Raw genomic sequence first — 20,975 nt, forward strand, 5'->3', positions numbered from 1 at the left:
TCATCTGTCAACGGACTTTCTGTGCGCCATTGTGTACAACAACAACAAGTACTGTCTATGCGGTTTATGTTTTTGTGATGTTGAAATATATTGTTTATTTTCTTTAGATGCAATCTTGACTGACAGTGAGTAAACAATTTTCACACCGCCAAGTCTTGCACCAGATTCGGCTGGCGCCGACTTTGCTTTTGGCTTTTAAATACCAAAACTATGCGTACAGACTCAAAGATTTAATAATGTTATAAAAAGCAATTTATCAATAAACAATTGTATTGATCAATAAACTTGGATTTCCAATACGTAGGAATAAGGCCACGATCTTGTTAGGCCAACATGTTCAAAAGAAACGCATCAGAACGACAAAGTGACGTTCTTTTACCGATAAAAAGGGTTGATAGGAAAATTGTTCCGATTCTAACATGATTTGATAAATGTTTGTGCAATATAAATGAGAACTGTATTTCACTATGCTTTGCTCAGGCGCGGAAATTCGTTTCACGTTGCAAACATGTAGTATGTCCACCTGTTTTTCTGTGCGTTTTATATGAAGGACAATACATCGAATAACATGCTCATTATCGTATAATATTGCTTAACATTTCTGGTGAATACCAAACACAAATTGGAAATACACAAGTACAACTTTGTAACTTCCCGACGATCATCATTCACTACTCCACTCGAACCATCAATCTAGGAAAGTATAAACTGATAATCTTGGGGTTATTATAAGACTATATTTATCCCCGGGCTAGCAAAAAGTAACTGCATCTTTGGCCCATTCAGCGTATACCACGTGAAATGAGCTACTACGCAAGATATGGACATGAGTTTTGGCTCCCATTAAGGTCAAAGTACATAGGGCATACGTGGGAAATATCAGGCCCATTGATTGCTGAGTGGCTAAGCTTGCCTGGGGGAAAACCTGTTCATATGCGCTGCATAAAGAATGCATCTGTTGCCCAACTTGCAAGTATCCCCACCCCCATCCAAATGAACTCATCCACCACCCACGATATGGGCCTGAGTTGTATGCGCCCATACAGTTTAGGGTACATGACTTGGGTAGAAAAATAAGTCAAGGAGCTTGCTGGGTTGCCCGAGATTATTGGGGGTGGGGTGGAGGGGGTAATTGGTGTGCATATGCGCTGCATTATGAACGAATCTGCGGCCAAACAGCGACTCACACCTTCCCCTCCCCTCAGCAACCACTACGGGTTTTTGGCTGCAATTAAGGTCAGGGCGAAAGGGCCTATGTGGAAAGATAAATTGTGTGTTTCAGCTGATCGGGTGGGAGGGGGGGGGGGGTACTTGTTGTGCATATATCCTGCATAATGAACGCATCTCTAGCCAAACCAGCAAGTACCAAAGTGCCATGTAAAATGTTGTAGCATTTCAGTGGTTATTGACAAAAAAGATATTCCTTAGTTTCGATTTTGACACTCAATACAAGTTTATTAAGTAAGGCAAATTTGTGAATAACCACCCATTAAACATTAATTATTTAAGTTCACAGTGTAGAAAAGAAAGCTTTTTATCACAAGTTAAAAAAATGTTAAAAGTTTGGGTCTCAACTCGACTGAATGAATAACAGAATGGATCTCGTACAATACATTACACTTAAGTGTTATATTTGAGCGTTCAATTTACATTATTAAAAAAAAAATGCATCCAATGTTTTTATATTTTATTCAAGTAACAGTGTTGAAGCATTCTGAAAATAATGAAATGAGCCAGGTCATGCAAAACTGTGCAGATGCTCAGGTTGGTCTGGAGCAACGCTGGATGCACATGAGACTATGACCCATGTTGACATGATGCAGCTCAAATCAAACAATTAAAACAAGCTTAATTTCTATATACAAAGTTTTCATACTAAAGTATACTATGTACACCAACACTATCCTTGGACGTGGCTTTGTCAACTTTTCCAAACCATTTCATGTCTTTGTTATTTTCTTATTTACAAAAATGTTTTAAATTAATAAGAATTAACAAAATATATAATAATAAACATTTGTATTTAAATATGCATGGACAAGACGCCAACTCATTGAGTTATTATGAAATAAACTAAATGCCAACATGTTATAACAAAAAGATAATACATTTTATTTTGTGCAATTATAGCAATTGGACAATCATAATTATAATGATGTTATCAATTCACTCTCAAGTAAAATAATGAATTAGTTTGATGTAATTTCACCCACCATTATTATCACCAAGTACTAGTATTTCAGGCAAATCGCAAAAAAAACGCATTCTAACGTAACCATAAACACAATGTTAACAAGAGATTGCCAAGCAATATGGTCTCCTACCGGTGAAACTCCACCATGTCAGATTAAAAAAAAATATTTGTTGCCATAGCAACCAGAATTTTTGACATCGGAACAATATGAAATGATGTGCATAATCTCAATAAGTTTCATAAGTCACCGGTAGGGGACAATACACATGTCCAATAAAATGTTCTGACATAACTCACTTCGATAAATTCTTTTCACAGTAAAATTAACGGCAAAATTAAACTGCCAGCAAAGTAATTTTAATTCATATGGTGTTTCTTCTCTTACATGACCAAACTAGGTGAGTTTTGGTTTGATACTAGCTATATTTAAAGTAACATTACTACTCAAAATCAACGAAATTTCGTACAATATTTCGTAAAAAATAAAGCTAAATAATTAAAAATCATTGTTCCTTATGGTAATTGCTGAAATTTCAATGCCAGATGTGGTCTAGTAAAAAAGATGTTTGTGGATACAAAATGCTCGTTTTTATTATGGTTTTAACATGGTACCATTTTAGTGTTTGTGTGTCCTATAAATAGATATATTCGCTGGAAATTAGCATGGAATTTATTGTGTCCACAAATAAATAAAAACAAGCATTTTGTATCTACAAAAATCTATGTAATCATACCACATCTAGCGTAGAACTTTTGGCTATTGCTATAAGGAACACTGATTGTTTAGGTTTTATTTATATTATACGAAATACTTTACGAAATTTTCGTTGATTTTGAGCGTTATAGAGACTTTAAGCTCAATTCTTTACAACCTATAAAATAAATAGCAGTATATACACAGAATGCTTACATCAGAATTGTACATACACACATATATCAATGCTTCAAGCCAAAGTTTTCTTATACATCAATAGCATAACTATTTTACACAACAATTTATATGCAATAAAACTTCTGATTTGTTCCATGTGGACCTTGGTAAGACCTCAAGGATGTAGATTTTGAGAAAACATTCCAGCTGCTGGAAACCATATCCCATTTTTTAAATCTTAGCATTTAATATTGATTTAATACAGTTCAACAACTATTCAATGAAGTTTTCAGCAATTAAAAATTCAGCTGAAGAGAAAATTTGACTGGCTACATCTGTAAAAGATATTTTCAGTAAATATGATGTTTGAATGTTGGAGACTGTTCTACCTTACAGAACATAAGGAATTAGTTTGAGTATTTCTTACTAACACTACATAACTTCAGGACAGTTTTTGGTTAAAAATGTGTTCTATCCACTTCATAACAAATTGAAGAAGATCTGGTATCAATGGTACAGTTTACAGATGAACAACACACAAGCAACTAGATCTATTACTGAAGATGATAAATACCCCAACATACCGCTTTGACCCAGGTGTGTTGTATTTTGACCTTTCAAGTCTAAACATGACCTTCAACCTCAATGGACCAATGTAGATTTGTGTACAATACACTAAGTCTCAAATAGATAAACATTATTTAAAAATCCTGCACTTCATTTCCAAATGTATATATATATCTTGAAGACAATTTTGTCCAAGATGGCCGTCACTAGCTCATCTTGAATCTGTTCAATGCAAACATTTTGATAAGCATTCCACTATTTATATATTTAAAAAGTGAAGACATTTTCAAGTAAATTGAATTTTAACAAATAAAAAAGGTTCTAAGGACAAACAGAAAATCAAATACTTTTCCTCATCATGTAGGTGACATGACAAAATGGCTACCAGCTATTCAAATACAATCAAAATTATTGGCCAACACTTGATTCCATTGAATTTTGTAGAAAAAAATAATAAGTCAAATATAAAACGGTTTTAATTTGATTAATTGCATGAAGTTTTGTGGAATAAAAAATCCAATATGGAAGCGTGTCGGCCATCTTAAGTGAGACCAATCTAGAACTTATCATGTTATGTCAAGCACTACAAACCCTTTTAAATATAAAGCCTGAAAATATTCATGTCTATCAAACAAAACTTGACAAATTAATTAGAAGGACGAACTGTCATCAAAGATGGGGCAGTAAGTCACTAACCATTTTACATTTTACTATGGCAAAAATGGCATTCACTAATACCCCCATTTACTAAAAAGTTGTATATACCTACCAATCAGCCATTCTCAATGTCACACACTTCTTCTTCATTTGAATACTTTTTTTTCGTTTTCATGCAAATGGAACACATTTAGAGCATGGTTTGAAGGAAAAGAAATGCTTATTGACTTCAATATTGCAAAAGTTATGGCAAAATGTTAAAGTTGGAGCAAACAAACCAACCAACCAACAGACAGGGCAAAAACAATATGTCCCCCACTATAGTGGTTGGGACATAAAAATTATCAACTTTGAAATATGCTTGACAATAAAGGCATTCATACTTGGGATATGTATTACAAAGGAAAAATATAGATCTACAAGTCTTTATAAAGCCACCTGTGTTTGATGCTTTTAAACAATATCTTTCTAGCTTCAAAAACGTGTTTTCTTTAAAAACAAGAGATGTGTTTGTCAGAACCACAATGCCCCCTTCTGCACCGCTTTGAAGCCATATATTTTACCTTTGACCTTGAAGGATGACCTTGACCTTTCACCACTCAAAATGTGCAGCTCCATGAGATACACATGAATGCCAAATATCAAGTTGCTATCTTCAATATATTGCAAAAGTTATGACCAATGTAAAAGTTTTCCGACGGACAGACTGACAGACAGACAGACAAATGGACTGACAGACAGTTAACGAGAGCGCCGATGGCGTTAAAAGCATAGGTGCAAGATACAGGGAAGAATGGCGTCACGTGGTATAATGTAGTTCGATATCGCCATCCGCGAATTTCTCAAATCAATAATTTCAAACAATTACCGACTATTTAAATAGATAATCTTTCCATTTACATCAGTGTTTGAAACGCTTATGAAAAATAATTACCCAAGCCTATTAAAAATTTAAGCACGGACAGATCTGTATCTTTTCACAAATGAAAATAGACGCTACCCTATTCGTCTGCGTCAAGAATTTGTCGTAAAACTTGTGGTAAGCGTTAGATGCAGACGTGCACAACAGATTGAGTTCTGAATACAGATTTCTGAATGCAGATTTTTATAGAAACTCCTCAAAGCATTTACTTCCCTTGCTTCGCCCGGTCAGTAACTTCTAGTATAAGGGAGGCCACTGCGTAGGAGATTGAGATTTATAGTGCAGATAGAATTGTTTTACGAACGAAATTTGTTTTAGGTTATAAGAAGATTTTTTGACATAAAACGGTCTTAGAAAAATTCACTAAAAACGGTGTCAGCAATATTCTTGGAAGAAAACGTTAGAAAAACGTTTCCAATTTTTTTTTGTAAGAATGACCATATACTAAATTAAATAAATATTTCGTCTGATTTTTGATCAGGTAAGGCTTCATAATGGGTAACCGAGCGATGTGGATTTTTGAAATGTGGTATATACCATAAGCATAGGTGCGTAAACGCACCTATGCTAAAAAACTATATGCCACCCTTTGGGAGCATAAAAAGAACCAAAGCTGCTCTGTCTGAGATAAATTATGCAAACTTAATAATCTTAAGTACTAAATGTCTGATTTAAATATCAAAATCTTTTAAAAATATTAAAATCTTGAGAACAAATTACCTGAAATACTAAAGGAAATGGCAAAGAAAATCACAAGTGAAACTGTGTTTTTTCTTGAAACCATTATAAAAAAACTTAACAGAAAAATTAACACATATGAAACGAAATTCTAGAGACTTTATTGCATTCAGCCAATCATCAATCACAATGTTGCATAACCAACACCACTGTCCTGCATAACTGACACAACAGCAATGGATAACCGCACATACTGTTGACCTTCTACCATAGTACTGCATTACCAATATCACTGCATAACTGACACAACAGCAATGCATAACCTAATACCACTGTGGGGCATAACCCCTACTGACAGTGCAGCATAACCTAAGACCAGAGTCCTGCATAATTGCCCCACAGTGAGGTTGGTAGGGGTCCCCCCGCCACAAACATTCTGGTTCCAGTCTCATCATACTCGTGTGCATATATGGCATTCTCAATGTTCTGGTTGTACAGCTGTGAGTAGTTGTCATCGTGAAGCTGAAAGTAGTAACGTTTAACCCTTTGCATGCTGGGAAATTTGTCGTCTGCTAAAATGTTGTCTGCTGAATTTCTAAAATTAGCATTTTCTTCTATTTTTTTTCCAAAGAATACTATCAGAATTGCAAACAGTTCGGATCCTGATGAGACACCACGTTCTGTGGCGTCTCATCTGGATCCAAACTGTTTGCAAAGGCCTTCAAAGTTCAGTTCCAGCACTGAAAGGGCTAACATTTATTTATGCGAGCTTTGCTCTGGGAAAAAGGAGTTTAATGCATGTGCCAAAAGTGTATTCCCAAATTAGCCTGTGATGTCTTCAAAGTCTTATCAGAGACAATACTTTCATTGCTGTTATGGTATTTATCGATTAAGGAAAGGCGCAAATTCAGTTTCGATGAAAAGGCAAATCTGGGTCCACAGTTTATGCACATGCATTAAACCTGGTTTTCCCAGAGCTAAGCTAATTTATTCATTTGTAGGTAGAAGACATTAAGGTAAGTAATCATTCCCATAAAATACATTTTTACAAAAAACTATTATAACAGTTTTTCTTTTGCACCAGGAATTTAACTTAGGACAAAATTTAATCATTTAATATTTCATAAAATAAAGTTAACCCATAAAAAAACAGTGTTCCTTAAAGCAATAGCCAAAATTTAAACGCTTGATGTGGTATGATAACATAGATTTGATGAGATACAAAAAGTTGGTTAATTTTTTTTGTTGCAATATATTCCATGTGCATTTCATAATGATTGCTAAGTCAACGTTAAATGAACTAAAATAATCACAAAAATAATGTAAAATAGAGACAGGAAAGATTTCAGCATGTCATGGCATATTCTTCAGAGTTGGGGAATCAAAAAAAAAAAATTAATAAAAAAAAATAACATTTTTTTTTTAAGCTGACCTAATTCAATAATTTTTGAAGACTTGGTATCACTTAAACATTCCCTGCTTAAAGACGTGCATATGTTCACAATAAGTATATTGTGTAATTTACTTAACCAAGTGTCTACTGTTCACAAAAAGTATATTGTGTAATTTACTTAACCAAGTGTCTATTGTTCACAATAAGTACATTGTGTAATTTACTGAACAAAATGTCTACTGTTCACAATATATATACATGTTTTATGTCATTTACAGTGATTTATTATAAATTTTACCAAACCAAGTGACCATTAAATGTAAACAAGAGGACATGAAAGGCCCAAAGTCGCTCACCTGAGATAACAAGATATTATTGGGACAAATCTTCTGACCAAGTTTCACGAAGATCGGAAAATAAATGTGGCCTCTAGAGTGTTAACAAGGTTTTACTATTATAGCCATATAAGGAAAAATGCCCCGCCCCCTGGCGGCCATGTTTTTCAACCAACCGGCATCATTTTCGAACTCATCCAAGATATTATTGGGATGAATCTTTTGACCAAGTTTCATGAAGATTTGACTATAAATATGGCCTCCAGAGTGTTAACAAGATTTTACTATAGCCATATAAGGAAAAATGCCCCGCCCTTTGGCAGTCATGTTTTTCAAGCAAAGGTTACCATTTTTGAACTCATTCAAGATATCAGTGGGACAAATCTTCTGAGCAAGTTTCATGAAGATCGGAAAATAAATGTGGCCTCTTGAGTGTAAACAAGGTTTTACTATAGCCATATAAGGAAAAATGCCCTGCCCCCTGGCGGCCCTGTATTTCAACCAACCAGCATCATTTTCGAACTGGTCCAAGATATTATTGGGATAAATCTTCTGACCAAGTTTCATGAAGATCAGACAATAAATGTGGCCTCTAAAGTGTTAACAAGATTTTACTATAGCCATATATAGCCATATTAGGAAAAATGCCCCGCCCCTTGGCAGCCTTGTTTTTCCAGCAAACGTGACCATTTTCGAACTCATCCAAGATATCATTGAGAACAATCTTCTGAACAAATTTCATGAAGATTGGACAATAAATGTGGCCTCTAGAGAGTTAACAAGCAAAATGTTGACGCCGCACAACGCATGACGGACGACGGACAAAAGGCGATCACAAAAGCTCACCATGAGCACGTTGTGCTCAGGTGAGCTAAAAAAAAACACTGCTAAGCACCTTTGCACAGTCTGGGATGAAATAATTATTACAGAAGCATTGACACCTACCATCCAGCCTTTACCAAGTCTAAGTGAGCAGAAATGGCCACACCCACTTTCAAGGTACTTCTTTGCTCTCAGGTCGTAAAATAGGATATGTCCCATGCCTGTTCCGAACGTTATGATATCGTTTCTGAAACTCACTGACCGAATGCCTGCAAGACAAATGATTAACTATACTATAAACTTTATTCCTGTTAGCCACATGAGGAACCCATTATTTAAAAAATACCATTTTCATATTGTATTTACATTAGAAAATCACCATCAATACCATTAAGCCAAAGGTCTCATTATCTTAAAACAGTTTTTAGTATACATGTAGTTTTTAATAGTGATGTTTATTTAAAAATTCCATTATTAGGAAGTATTGCTCTTTCTCAGCAGTACAGTCCCAATTTCAGTTCTAATGCTTTAAAACAAGAGGGCCTGCAAGGCCCAAAGTCGCTCACCTGAGATAACAAGATATTATTGGGACAAATCTTCTGACCAAGTTTCATGAAGATTTGAAAATAAATGTGGCCTCTAGAGTGTTAACAAGGTTTTATTACAGCCATATCAGGAAAAATGCCCCGCCCCCTGGCAGCCATGTTTTTCAACCAACCAACATCATTTTTGAACTCGTCCAAGATATTATGGGGATGAATCTTCTGACCAAGTTTCATGAAGTCGGACAGTAAATGTGGCCTCTAGAGTGTTAACAAGATTTTACTATAGCCATATAAGAGAAATGCCCCACCCCTTGGAAGCCATTTTTTTTCAAGCAAACATAATTATTTTCGAACTCATCTAAGATATCATTGAGACCAATCTTCTGACCAAATTTCATGAAGATTGGAAAATAAATGAGGCCTCTAGAGTACGTGTTAACAAGGTTTTACTATAGCCATATATAGCCATATAAGGAAAAATGCGCCGCCCCTGGTGGCCATGTTTTTAAAACAAACAAAACCATTTTCGACCTCATCCAAGATATCATTCTCACAAATCTTCTGACCAAGTTTCATGATGATCGGAAAATAAATGTGACCTCTAGAGTGTTAACAAGGTTTTACTATAGCCATACAAGGAAAAATGCCCCGCCCCCATGGTGGCCATTTTTTTCAACCAACCGGCATCATTTTTGAACTTGTCCAAGATATTATTGAGATGAATCTTATGACCGAATTTCATGAAGATCGGACTATAATTGTGGCCTCTAGAGTGTTAACAAGATTTTACTATAGCCATATAAGGAAAAATGCCCCGCCCCTTAGCGGCCATGTTTTTCAAGCAAACGTAATCATTTTCGAACTCATCCAAGATATCATTAAGACAAATCTTCTGACCATATTTCATCAAGATTGGACAATAAATGTGGCCTCTAGAGTGTTAACAAGGTTTTACTATATATAGCCATATACATGTAAGGAAAAATGCCCCGCCCCCTGGCGGCCATGTTTTTAAACCAACCGGCATCATTTTTGAACTCGTCCATGATATTATTTGGATGAATCTTCTGACCAAGTTTCATGAAGATTGGACAATAAATGTGGCCCCCAGAGTGTTAACAAGATTTTACTATAGCCATATATAGCCATATAAGGAAAAATGCCCCGCCCCTTGGCAGCCATGTTTTTCAAGCAAAGGTTACCATTTTTGAACTCATTGAAGATACGAGTGGGACAAATCTTCTAAGCAAGTTTCATGAAGATTGGACAATAAGTGTGGCCTCTAGAGAGTTAACAAGGTTTTACTATAGCCATATAAGGAAAAATGCCCTGCCCCCTGGCGGCCATGTTTTTCAACCAACTGGCATCATTTTCGAACTCATCCAAGATATTATTAGGATGAATCTTCTGACCAAGTTTTATGGAGATCAGACAATAAATGTAGCCTCTAGAGAGTTAACAAGATTTTACTATAGCCATATATAGCCATATAAGGGAAAATGCCCCGCCCCTTGGCAGCCATGTTTTTCAAGCAAACGTAACCATTTTCGAACTCATCCAAGATATCATTGAAACCAATCTTCTGACCAAATTTCATGAAGATTGGACAATAAATGTTGCCTCTAGGGAGTTAACAAGGCAAATGTTGACGCCGCACAACGGACGACGGACAAAAAGCGATCACAAAAGCTCACAATGAGCACGTTGTGCTCAGGTGAGCTAAAAAAGAAATTTGACATGCTAATCTGCACTATAGGGTAAGTATAAAGTTTAGTTAAGTTTAAACCTATTTATTTTAGCTCGATTCCATAGAAAGCCTTAGGCTTTTTTTAACGTGCTCGAGTTCGTTTCCTGGAACTAGAACCAGTACTTGGTGTCAATGGGGAAATCTTAAGAATGCTCCAACAGTGTGGATCGAACCCATGACTTCCCGATTGCTAGGCGGACACCATATACATTTAAAACTCCCAGTTTAGTATGACTTCTCCATGAACATGTCTTAAATTATTAACTCATATTTTTATTAGGGTAACCTAGAAATTTTTTAATTGAAGATAAATCATGTTTTTTCAACGTTGACAGGAATGAGTTAAATACTTCAAAACAAGTACATCGGGTCAGCTGATCCACAACACAGAAAATCAAAATGGTGAGGATTTCAGTGTACATGATATACCTCCCTTAACCCTTTCAGTGCGGGAACCGAATTTTGAAGGCCTTTGCAATCAGTTTGGATCCAGATGAGACGCCACAAAATGTGGCGTCTCATCAGGATCCAAACTGTTTGCTATTCTGATAGTATTCTTTTAAAAAAATCGAAGAAATGCTCATTTTAGAAATTCAGCAGACATCATTTTAGCAGACGACAAATTTCCCAGCATGCAAAGGGATAACCCTTTCCCGCTCCGAAGCAAATTGAAAATGTCTATGTGCAAACAGCATAGAGCCAGAACAGCCTGTGAGTAACTCAAAGTCTGTTCATGCTGGTTTTATGCTGTTTGCTGCTCATCAGTATCTAAGGGTTGGAAATGAAGTCTTTAAAACTTGAATCTAGTAAGAAAGGTCTTTAATTAAATTTAACTTTCTAAAGGACTACAAATGCATCAAAATGCGTTTTTAAGTGGTTAAGGTTTAAGAAGTTGTCATTCCAGCCACTTACCCACTTTCCCAAACTTGGACTCTACAGACAGAGTAGTCTTCATCCGTGGGTCAATAAGGAACACATGACACTGTGAGCCGACCCCATACAGCGTCTTCTCTTGAGACACACACATACACACATTCTCTATATTGCTGGGCAACTTACGACACTGGGACTGAAATTAACATATAACAAAGTGATTTATTTCTCCCAGAAATTATTAATATCGTTCACTGCTTCAGCTAGGATTTTTTATATATAAATAATTAAAAGGGTAGGGCGGGGCCTTGGAAGAGCAGGGCATGGGCTGTTTGGGCGCCCTTCCATTTTGGCTTAGCTGGAGCACGTATCATTTAAACAATTTCCAACTTAGTAACAAAAGTATTATTTTGAACTAGTTCCTTAAAAAGAATTAAAACTACATTTTGTATTTAACAAGAATTTAAACTTTGTCTCTTAAGCAGTTTTACAATCAAATCTTACCTTTGAACTCTAAGAGAAACCTTGACCTTTGAGGTCAGGACTCAAGTGATACACTTGACACATGGTCTCAAATTGGCAGTTTTTGAAATTTGCATTTTGAAATTACTAGAAACTGATTGTTACCATACAAATGTGTATAGCTCAAAACATATTTTAGGAGCCCAAACTTACAGAAAAAAAAGAAGTCGAAATGGGGTATCTGCTTAAAGACAAGAGTAGCAAAATATTTTAACAAATTACTTCACAATGGTCCAAAGCAAAAAAAAAGGAAATTTGTACTTTGGAAATATTCTCCAGGTTTCATTATAAAGCAAAGATAATTTTTCCCTTCTAAAGCATGTCCATTGCTAAAGAAGATTGCCACAGAAAATTGTAGCTTTCTGGTTAGTCATAGTTTCATAATATGATTCTATTAGATGTGTAAAGACGAGATGCGTAATAAAATTTCAAATGAAATTCCATCGCAAATACAAGCTCAAAGAAAGCTTTTTGATGTTGATGTTTTCTACATAGAATGAAATTAAGGAATGAAGAAATGTACATTTTTTTAATGCCTGATTTTTGACCATACATTTATACATTTCTCATATGCCTGGTGGCAATCAAAATGTATTTTTTTTATTTCCCAGATTTTATTTTTGCTTGATTTTTTAAAAGGGCGCATGCAACAAAACTCTATGAAGGTTATTTTCAAATACATAAATGTATGGAAATATTATGCCTGAAACAGGACTTTTCATGCTGTATAATTTTAGAATAGAAAGTTAAGACATGAAAACTGAGTTAGAGAGCGGAATCAACAAACATTTGGACGGAACATGCAGAAACTTTATGCCTACCAATACAGTAGTGCTCAAGTTCACATGCTGGTGAATAGGTTTGAGAATTTCATCCCTCTAGTTACAATACTTTTTGAGTCATGCTGCATTGACACAGAATATTTTGCATGTTGTCTTCACAAAACAAGAGAAGCTAATTTATGGTGATTTTTAAGAATTATTATGCGATTACCATTTCTGGCCATTGTACCTTTGAACTCTTGAATTCTTCCGCATGACACGCCATCCAATGACTGGGAACAAAATTAATGTACCAAGTAATTTTAAAATCTCACAATGAACGACGTAGTTATGGCCCAGACAAGCTCATTGACTGAAGTTAACATATAACAAAGTGATTTATTTCTCCCAGAAATTATTAATATCATTCACTGCTTCAGCTAGAATTTTTTATATATAAATAATTAAAAGAGTAGGGCGGGGCCTTGGAAGGGCAGGGCATGGGCTGTTTGGGCGCCCGTCCATTTAGGCTTAGCTGGAGCACTGATCATTTAAACAATTTCCAAAAAGTGTGACCTTGACCTTGGAGATATTGACATAATTCTTTCGCCCGACATACCCTCCATTGATGGTGAACAAATGTCCAAATGATCTTAAAAGCTCATGATGAATGACATAGTTATGGCCCAGACAAGATCATTTATGGTCATTTTTGACCTTTGAACTTAAAGTTTGACCTTGACCTTGGAGATATCGACGTAATTCTTTCGCGCGACACACCGTCCAATGATGGTGAACAAATGTGCCAAATGATTTTAAAATCTCACAATAAACGACTAAGTTATGGCCGGGACAAGCTCATTTATGGCCATTTTACCTTTGAACTCAGTGTGACCTTGACCTTAGAGATATCAACGTAATTCTTTAGCGCAACACACAGTCCATTGATGGTGAACAAATGTGCCAAATGATCTAAAAATCTCACAATGAAAGACGTATTTATGGCCCAGACAAGCTCATTTATGGCCATTTTTGACCTTTGAACTCAAAGTGTGACCTTGACCTTATATATCAACGTAATTCTTTCACGCGACACACTGTCCAATGATGGTGAACAAATGTGCCACATGATTTTTAAAATCTAACAATGGACATCGTAGTTATGGCCGGACAAGCTCATTTATGGCCATTTTTGACCTTTGAACTCAAAGTGTGACCTTGACCTTGGAGATATTGACATAATTCTTTCACGAAACACCGTCCAATGATGGTGAACAAATGTACCAAGTCATTTTAAAATCTAACGAGAAATGACATAGTTATAGTCCGGACAAACTTTTGTTTTTAAACGCACTAAGTGACCCCGTGACTTAGTTTTTGACCCGGCATGACCAATACTCATACTTGACCTAGACATCATCTAGATATAACTTGTGATCAAGTTTTGTGAAGATCGGATGAAATTTTGGGACTGACAGACAGACCGACAAAGTGACTCCTATATAACCCCCATTACCAATGGTAATGGGGGTATAATAAGTACAACTGATTACATGTATATTCCCCCTCCCTCTCTTCATAAAGTGGAAGGATAAATAGTAAAAAAGAAGAACAATTTAACAAGAGGGCCTAGATGGCCCTAGTTCGCTCACCTGAGAGGAGTCCATTCTTTCAATCTTTACCAAACGTCAAACTTGACCTAGTCCAGACAAACATCCTGGTCAAGTTTCATCATTATTGAACCAAAACTCTAGCATTTGGAGTGTTTTTGTTTTTGTAAGATTTGACCTGGTGACCTATATTTTGAGTTGACCCCCCCTTAACAAACATCAAACTTTGCTTACAAAAATAAATATTATGACCAAGTATATAAAATCTAAAACAACATTGTGACCTCTAGAGTGTTTACAAGGATTTTGTATAATATAATGAAAATTTGGACAATTTAAGGGCAATAATTATGGCATTAATTATGTGATATATATAAAACCAATCTTTGTACCAAGTTTCATGATGATTGGGCAAAAAAATGTGATTTCTAGAGTGTTCACAAGCTTTTTTTTACAATATAAATATAAGAAAACAGACCCCCCCCCCCATGTTATTCAACTGACCGGAACCATTTTTGAACTCAACTCTCAAATCAAGGAAACAAATGTTCTGACCAAATTTCATTAAAATTGGGCCAAAAATGTGACTTCTAGAGTGTTCACATGTCTCACTATATACATATAGAGAAAAATGCCCCGCCCACTGGCAGCCATGTTTTTTCAGCGATTTGGACCATTTTTGAACTCGTCCAAGATACATGTATCAATAAAACCAATGTTTTGACCAACTTTCATAAGGATTGGGCAAAAATTGTGACTTCTAGAGTGTTTACAAGGTTTCTCTATAGCCAAATAAGGAAAACTGCCCCGCCCACTGGCGGCCATGTTTTTCAACGAACCAAAACCACTTTTTAACTCGACCAACATATCATTAAGGCAAACATTTTGACAAAGTAACATGCAGATTTGGCATGAAATGTGACTTCTACAGTGTTTACAAGGTTTTTCTTTTTTTTGACCTAGTGACCTAGTTTTTGACCCAGCATGACCCAGTTTCGAACTTGATCGAGATATAATTTGGACAAATCTTCTGACCAAGTTTCATGAAGATCCGACATGAAATGTGGCCTCTAGAGTGTTTACAAACCAAATGTGGACAAAGGACGGACGGAAGACGTACAAAGACCGGTCACAAAAGCTCACCTGAGCAATCAGGTGAGCTAAAAATGCCAAGCAGGAATCTCTGGCTATAACTGTCATGTTAGTCTAGCTGCAACCAGCTCTAATTATCTCAAACTGGGAATTACTTACTGGTGAAAATGATTCCACATCCCATATATGAAACAATCCATTCAGAGACAGTACGCCTACTTCCTGAAATTACATTTATGGTGGAATATATAAGGTGTAATAGTGATTTTTTAAGAATATTAAATCAAACGTATCCATTTTTCAGATTTTTTTTCATGTTTGTACCCAATTGTGAAATAACACAACAAATTTCTCTGGAATATAACAGAACTTTTGTAACAATATAATGCAAAGATAGATATAGCTGTTTCATGATATATAACAAGTTTTAATTTTTAATTTTAACATTTATTTCATGCAATCCCTTACGGATAAGTTAAAAGATATTGGCCCAACATCATAAACAATTTGTAAGAGTTTTGTAGAATTTCTGTGATTCTTACAAGTAAACCTAACACAAAAGTATACAACGTTTTATTAATTCATTCGAGAAGATTTTGTTCCAATATAACAAATGTTAACACCATCTGTGCTCTTTTATTAAAGATTTGAAATGACATTAAAATATTATTTGGCGCCTTGTGTCAAATTGTGTATAATAAACAAAATAAACAAGAGCTCTCCACATCGGAAGACATATGCCCAAAAAAAACGCTTTTTTGAAACTTAAACGCAGATTTCGAAACCAAAAACGAGGACCCTAAGTTCAAGGTCAATGTCAAAGGGGTCAAAATTTCTGTGCAAATGGAAAGGCCTTGTCCATATACACATGCATACCAAATATCAAGGTTACATCTGAAGCGACATAGAGGTAACATGTATGAGCATGTTTCGAGCGGGAACGAAATTCTTTGATGTTTCAAGGGCTGTAATTCAGAAATGCCAGGGTAAATTTGGCCGATTATCGAACTTGAACTAGATCTTATTGCCTTTCACATTTTTATGAAGTTTGGTGAAGATCCGATGACAATTGCTGGAGTCATTGAGCGGAAACTAGAAAAAACTCATTTTTTTATGATTCAAGGGTCGTAACTTAGGAGTGTTTTGATCAATTTGGCTGATAATCAAAATCGACCTATATCTTATGACCCTACACATTATCATGAAGTATGGCGAAGATCCTATGACAAGTGCTCGAGTAAAGAGCGGAAACAAGAAAAAACACAATTTTTCTATGATTCCAGGACTGTAACTCAGGAGTGTCTGGGTCAATTGGGCCGATTATTAAACTTGACCTAGATGTTATTGCCTTACAAATTTTCATGAAGTTTGGTGAAAAACTGATGACAATTGCTCGAGTTATAGAGCGGAAACAAGAAAACAATCAATTTTACGATGATTCAAGGGCCCTCACTCAAGAGTGTCTGAGTCAATTTGGCCTAATATCGAACTTGGCATACATATTATTTCCTGACACATTTTCATGAAGTTTGGTAAGATCTGATAACAATTGCTTGATTTATTGAACGGAAACAAGAAACAAGAGGGCCAAGATGGCCCTAGTTCGCTCACCTGAGAGGAGTTGATTCATTCAATCTTTACCAAACGTCAAACTTGACCTAGATATTGTCCAGACAAACATCCTGGTCAAGTTTCATCATTATTGAACCAAAACTCTGGCATATTGAGTGATTTTGTTTTTGTAAGATTTGACCTGGTGACCTATAATTTGAGTTGACCCCCCTTACCAAACATCAAACTTTGCTTACAAAAACTAGGCCTAAGCATTCTTGAGTTATCATCCGGAAACCATTTTACTATTTCAAGTCACTGTAACCTTGACCTTTGACCTAGTGACCTAGGGGTCATCTGCCAGTCATGATCAATGTACCTATGAAGTTTCATGATCCTAAGCCTAAGCGTTCTTAAGTTATCATCCGGAAACCATCTGGTGAACGGACCAACCGACAGACCGACATGTGCAAAACAATATACCCCCTCTTCTTCGAAGAGGGGCATAATAAATATTATGACCAAATTCATAAAATCTGAAACAAAATTGTGACCTCTAGAGTGTTTACAAGGATTTTGTATAATGTAATGAAAATTTGTACAATCTAATGGCAATAATTATGGCATTAATTATGTGATATATATAAAGCCAATCTTTTCACCAAGTTTTATAAATATGAGAAAATTGCCCCCCCCCCCCCCCCCCCCCGCAGCCATGTTATTAAACTGACCGGAACCATTTTCAAACTCAACTCTCATATCAAGGAAACAAATGTTTTGACCAAATTTCATGAAAATAGGGCCAAAAATGTAAGTGTTCACATGTTTTCACTATATACATAAAGAGAAAAATGCCCCGCCCACTGGCGGCCATGTTTATCACCGATCTGCACCATTTTTGAACTCGTCCAAGATGTCAATAAAACAAATGTTTTGACCAACTTTCATGATGATTGGGCAAAAATTGTGACTTCTACAGTGTTTAAAAGGTTTCTATATAGCCAAATAAGGAACACTGCCCCCCCCCCCACTGGCAGCCATGTTATTCAACTGACCGGAACCAGTTTCGAACTCAACACTCATATCAAGGAAACAAATGTTTTGACCAAATTTCATGAAAATTGAGTCATAATGTGACTTCTAGAGTGTTCACATGTTTTCACTTTATACATATAAAGAAAAATGCCCCGCCCACTGACGGCCATGTTTTTTCACCGATCTGGACCATTTTTGAACTCGTCCGAGAAATCAATAAAACCAATGTTATGACCAACTTTCATGATGATTGGGCAAAAATTGTGACTTCTAGAGTCACAAATGCTCACCTGGGCAATCAGGTGAGCTAAAAACCCAATTTTACAATGATTCAAGGGGCGTAACTCAGGATTGTCTGGGTCAATTTAGCCAATTATCGAACTTGACCTAGATATTATAACCTTACACATTTTCATGAAGTTTGGTGAAAATCTGATGACAATTGCTCGAGTTATTGAGCGGAAACAAGAAAAAAAAATTTTTACGATGATTCAAGGGCCGTAACTCAGGAGTGTCTGGGTCAAATTGGCCGATTATCAAACTTGACCTAGATGTTATTGCCTTACACATTTTCATGAAGTTTGGTGAAGATCTGATGACAATTGCTTGACTTATTGATTGGAAACTAATCCGGACGGACTGACTAACTGACTAACTGTCTAACGGACCGTGCGATTTTAATATGCCCCCACAACCTATGTTCTGGGGGCATAAAAATAGCAGAAAATTAATACAGCCTAATGATTATGCACTTAATTCGATTCACTTTTATTTTAATGAAATAAACATTTGACGTTTAATTGATCCAATAACAAAATGCTGCCGTACTTTTAATACCAGACAATGCAGACTTTATTTGTGTCAACATACCTTTTCTTTAGGACTCCAAATGTTAACATTAAAGCATAAAATGATTAAAAGTACTAAAATGGCCCAGAAGATTTCACCTAAGTTTGAGGAAAACTAATTCTTGAAAATTAACCTGGTGACCTGGTTTTATGAAACATAAACATAGGAACAAAGTTTCATCGAGATTGAGACAAAAAAAGCACTCTTTTGTGGTTACACAATTATTCTTACTTTGACACACATTACCCAGATTGAAACTAGTTCTACATAATGGTTAGATAAACATTCTGACCAATTTGCCAAGAGTCATAAAATTGTCATCTAGTGTGAAAAAAAAGGTTTCACTAAGATCTGACCTTGTAACCTAGTTTTTGGATGCACATGACACATAATCATCCTTGTCTAAGATATTGTCAGGATAAACATTCTTACCAAGTTGCGTCATAAATTTGGCCTCTGAAGTAATAACAAGATTTATCTTGGATTTGACAAAGACTCAAATACTGCCTAAACATTTTCAAAATAAATATTCTGAGCAAGTTTCAAGATTGGATGAAAAATGAGGCCTCTACTAAAAGGACAAGTAAACAGTTTATGCTACACGACGCACATACAACGGATGTCAGAAAGGAGGTGAGCACAATAGCTCACTTTGTGCTCTGGTGCGCTAAAGCAATTTACTAGGCTATGTAAAAACAAGAGATGTGTTTGTCAGAAACACAATGCGCCGCTTTAAAGCCATATACCTTTGACCTTGAAGGATGACCTTGACCTTTCACCACTCAAAATGTGCAGCTCCATGAGATACACATGCATGCCAAATATCAAGTTGCTATCTTCAATATTGCAAAAATTATGAACAAGGTTTAAGTTTTGGTTAAAGTTTGGGACACACACACACACACATGCAATGACAGACAGGCCAAAAACAATATACCCCCGATCATTTGATCCGGGGGCATAACAAGAGCACCCCATAACGGGTGCCATGCTCAGCTGCAAAAGCTTGTCAGAATTATTTTTTTAGAGGTCACAGTGAAATTGACCTTTGACCTAGTGACCCAAAAATGGGTGTGGTGTGTAGAACTCATCAAGGTGCATCTACATATGAAGTTTCAAACTTTGATTTTAGAGCCTATGTTTAGGTTTTAGCATGACGCCAGCGAACGACACAACACGACGAGCTGGCTATGACAATAGCTCGGGTTTTCTCAGAAAACAGCCTCGCTAAAATATCACAAATTTACAAAAGATACAGTAGACAATGCCAATTTCTGGTAGTGCCTAAACTTGTAGAGATATCATAATAAGTTATTTAACCTTTCTTTTCTGAAGGCATCCCAATGCTCGAACCCTCTTTGCAGTTCCACAGCGTTTCACGACAACTGGATTTTTAATACTGTATTCGGGCACCTGCAGGCTCCAGAGAGGCGAGGTCTCCCCACTATCCACGTCGTCTATGTGCCAGAGGCCAAGATTGCTGTCTCGAGATCCTTAAAGCAAACAGTGTCAAGTAAAACAAATTTTAGCACATTGTTCTACAGCAAAAAAACATGATTTTTTCAATACCAAATTAGAATGAAATATTGTTCCATAAGCATGTCATACCGAAATTGAAGATGACATGAGGGCTGTCAGATGATTTTGACTATATAATTAATAAACACAGTCCAATGAATGAAATACTAGTTTACATATCCACAAACAAATATCTGGCACTGCATGTTGATTTTTACTATAGATTGTGATAAACTCATAAGATTTTACCTAATTGCCTAAGGCCATAGCTTCAAAGCTCATTCCAAAAAATGACTTGCACTCCCTTTTAATGTTCAAAAGCTTTTTGTTCCACTATTTGAGCTAGTGACCTATTAAATGCTCCCCCCCACACACACACAACAAATGACCTAGTTTGAATATAGCAGAGATATCTGTGGGCCAATCGTTCCAA

General features: G+C 36.0%; 2 protein-coding genes across 12 annotated transcripts in view; both read right to left on the reverse strand.

Annotated features, from left to right (window-relative positions):
- The window catches only part of LOC127876404 (DDB1- and CUL4-associated factor 12-like), a 105,231-nt gene that overhangs the window by 75,214 nt on the left and 9,042 nt on the right, over window positions 1–20,975 (reverse strand). Inside the window, exons 5-9 of one of the 11 annotated variants that reach the window (XR_008047848.1) lie at window positions 20,345–20,517; window positions 15,749–15,811; window positions 11,644–11,800; window positions 8,563–8,708; window positions 4,398–6,411 (exon numbers count right to left, since the gene is read on the reverse strand). The exons of 5 other annotated variants lie outside the window; for them this stretch is intronic. Coding sequence is in view for 5 of the 6 variants with exons in the window: in XM_052421614.1 (XP_052277574.1) it covers window positions 8,563–8,708; window positions 11,644–11,800; window positions 15,749–15,811; window positions 20,345–20,517 (539 nt within the window). In the remaining variant the exon portion in view is untranslated. The remainder of the gene's footprint in view (window positions 1–4,397; window positions 6,412–8,562; window positions 8,709–11,643; window positions 11,801–15,748; window positions 15,812–20,344; window positions 20,518–20,975) is intronic. 5 more of the 11 variants (XM_052421614.1, XM_052421613.1, XM_052421623.1 and 2 more) reach the window with 5 other exon arrangements.
- Window positions 1–20,975, reverse strand: part of LOC127876405 (tubulin polyglutamylase complex subunit 2-like) — an 81,184-nt gene that overhangs the window by 34,718 nt on the left and 25,491 nt on the right. The gene's annotated exons all lie outside the window — the stretch shown is intronic.

Source organism: Dreissena polymorpha, chromosome 4 (assembly GCF_020536995.1).
Source record: "Dreissena polymorpha isolate Duluth1 chromosome 4, UMN_Dpol_1.0, whole genome shotgun sequence".
Lineage (NCBI taxonomy): Eukaryota > Metazoa > Mollusca > Bivalvia > Myida > Dreissenidae > Dreissena > Dreissena polymorpha.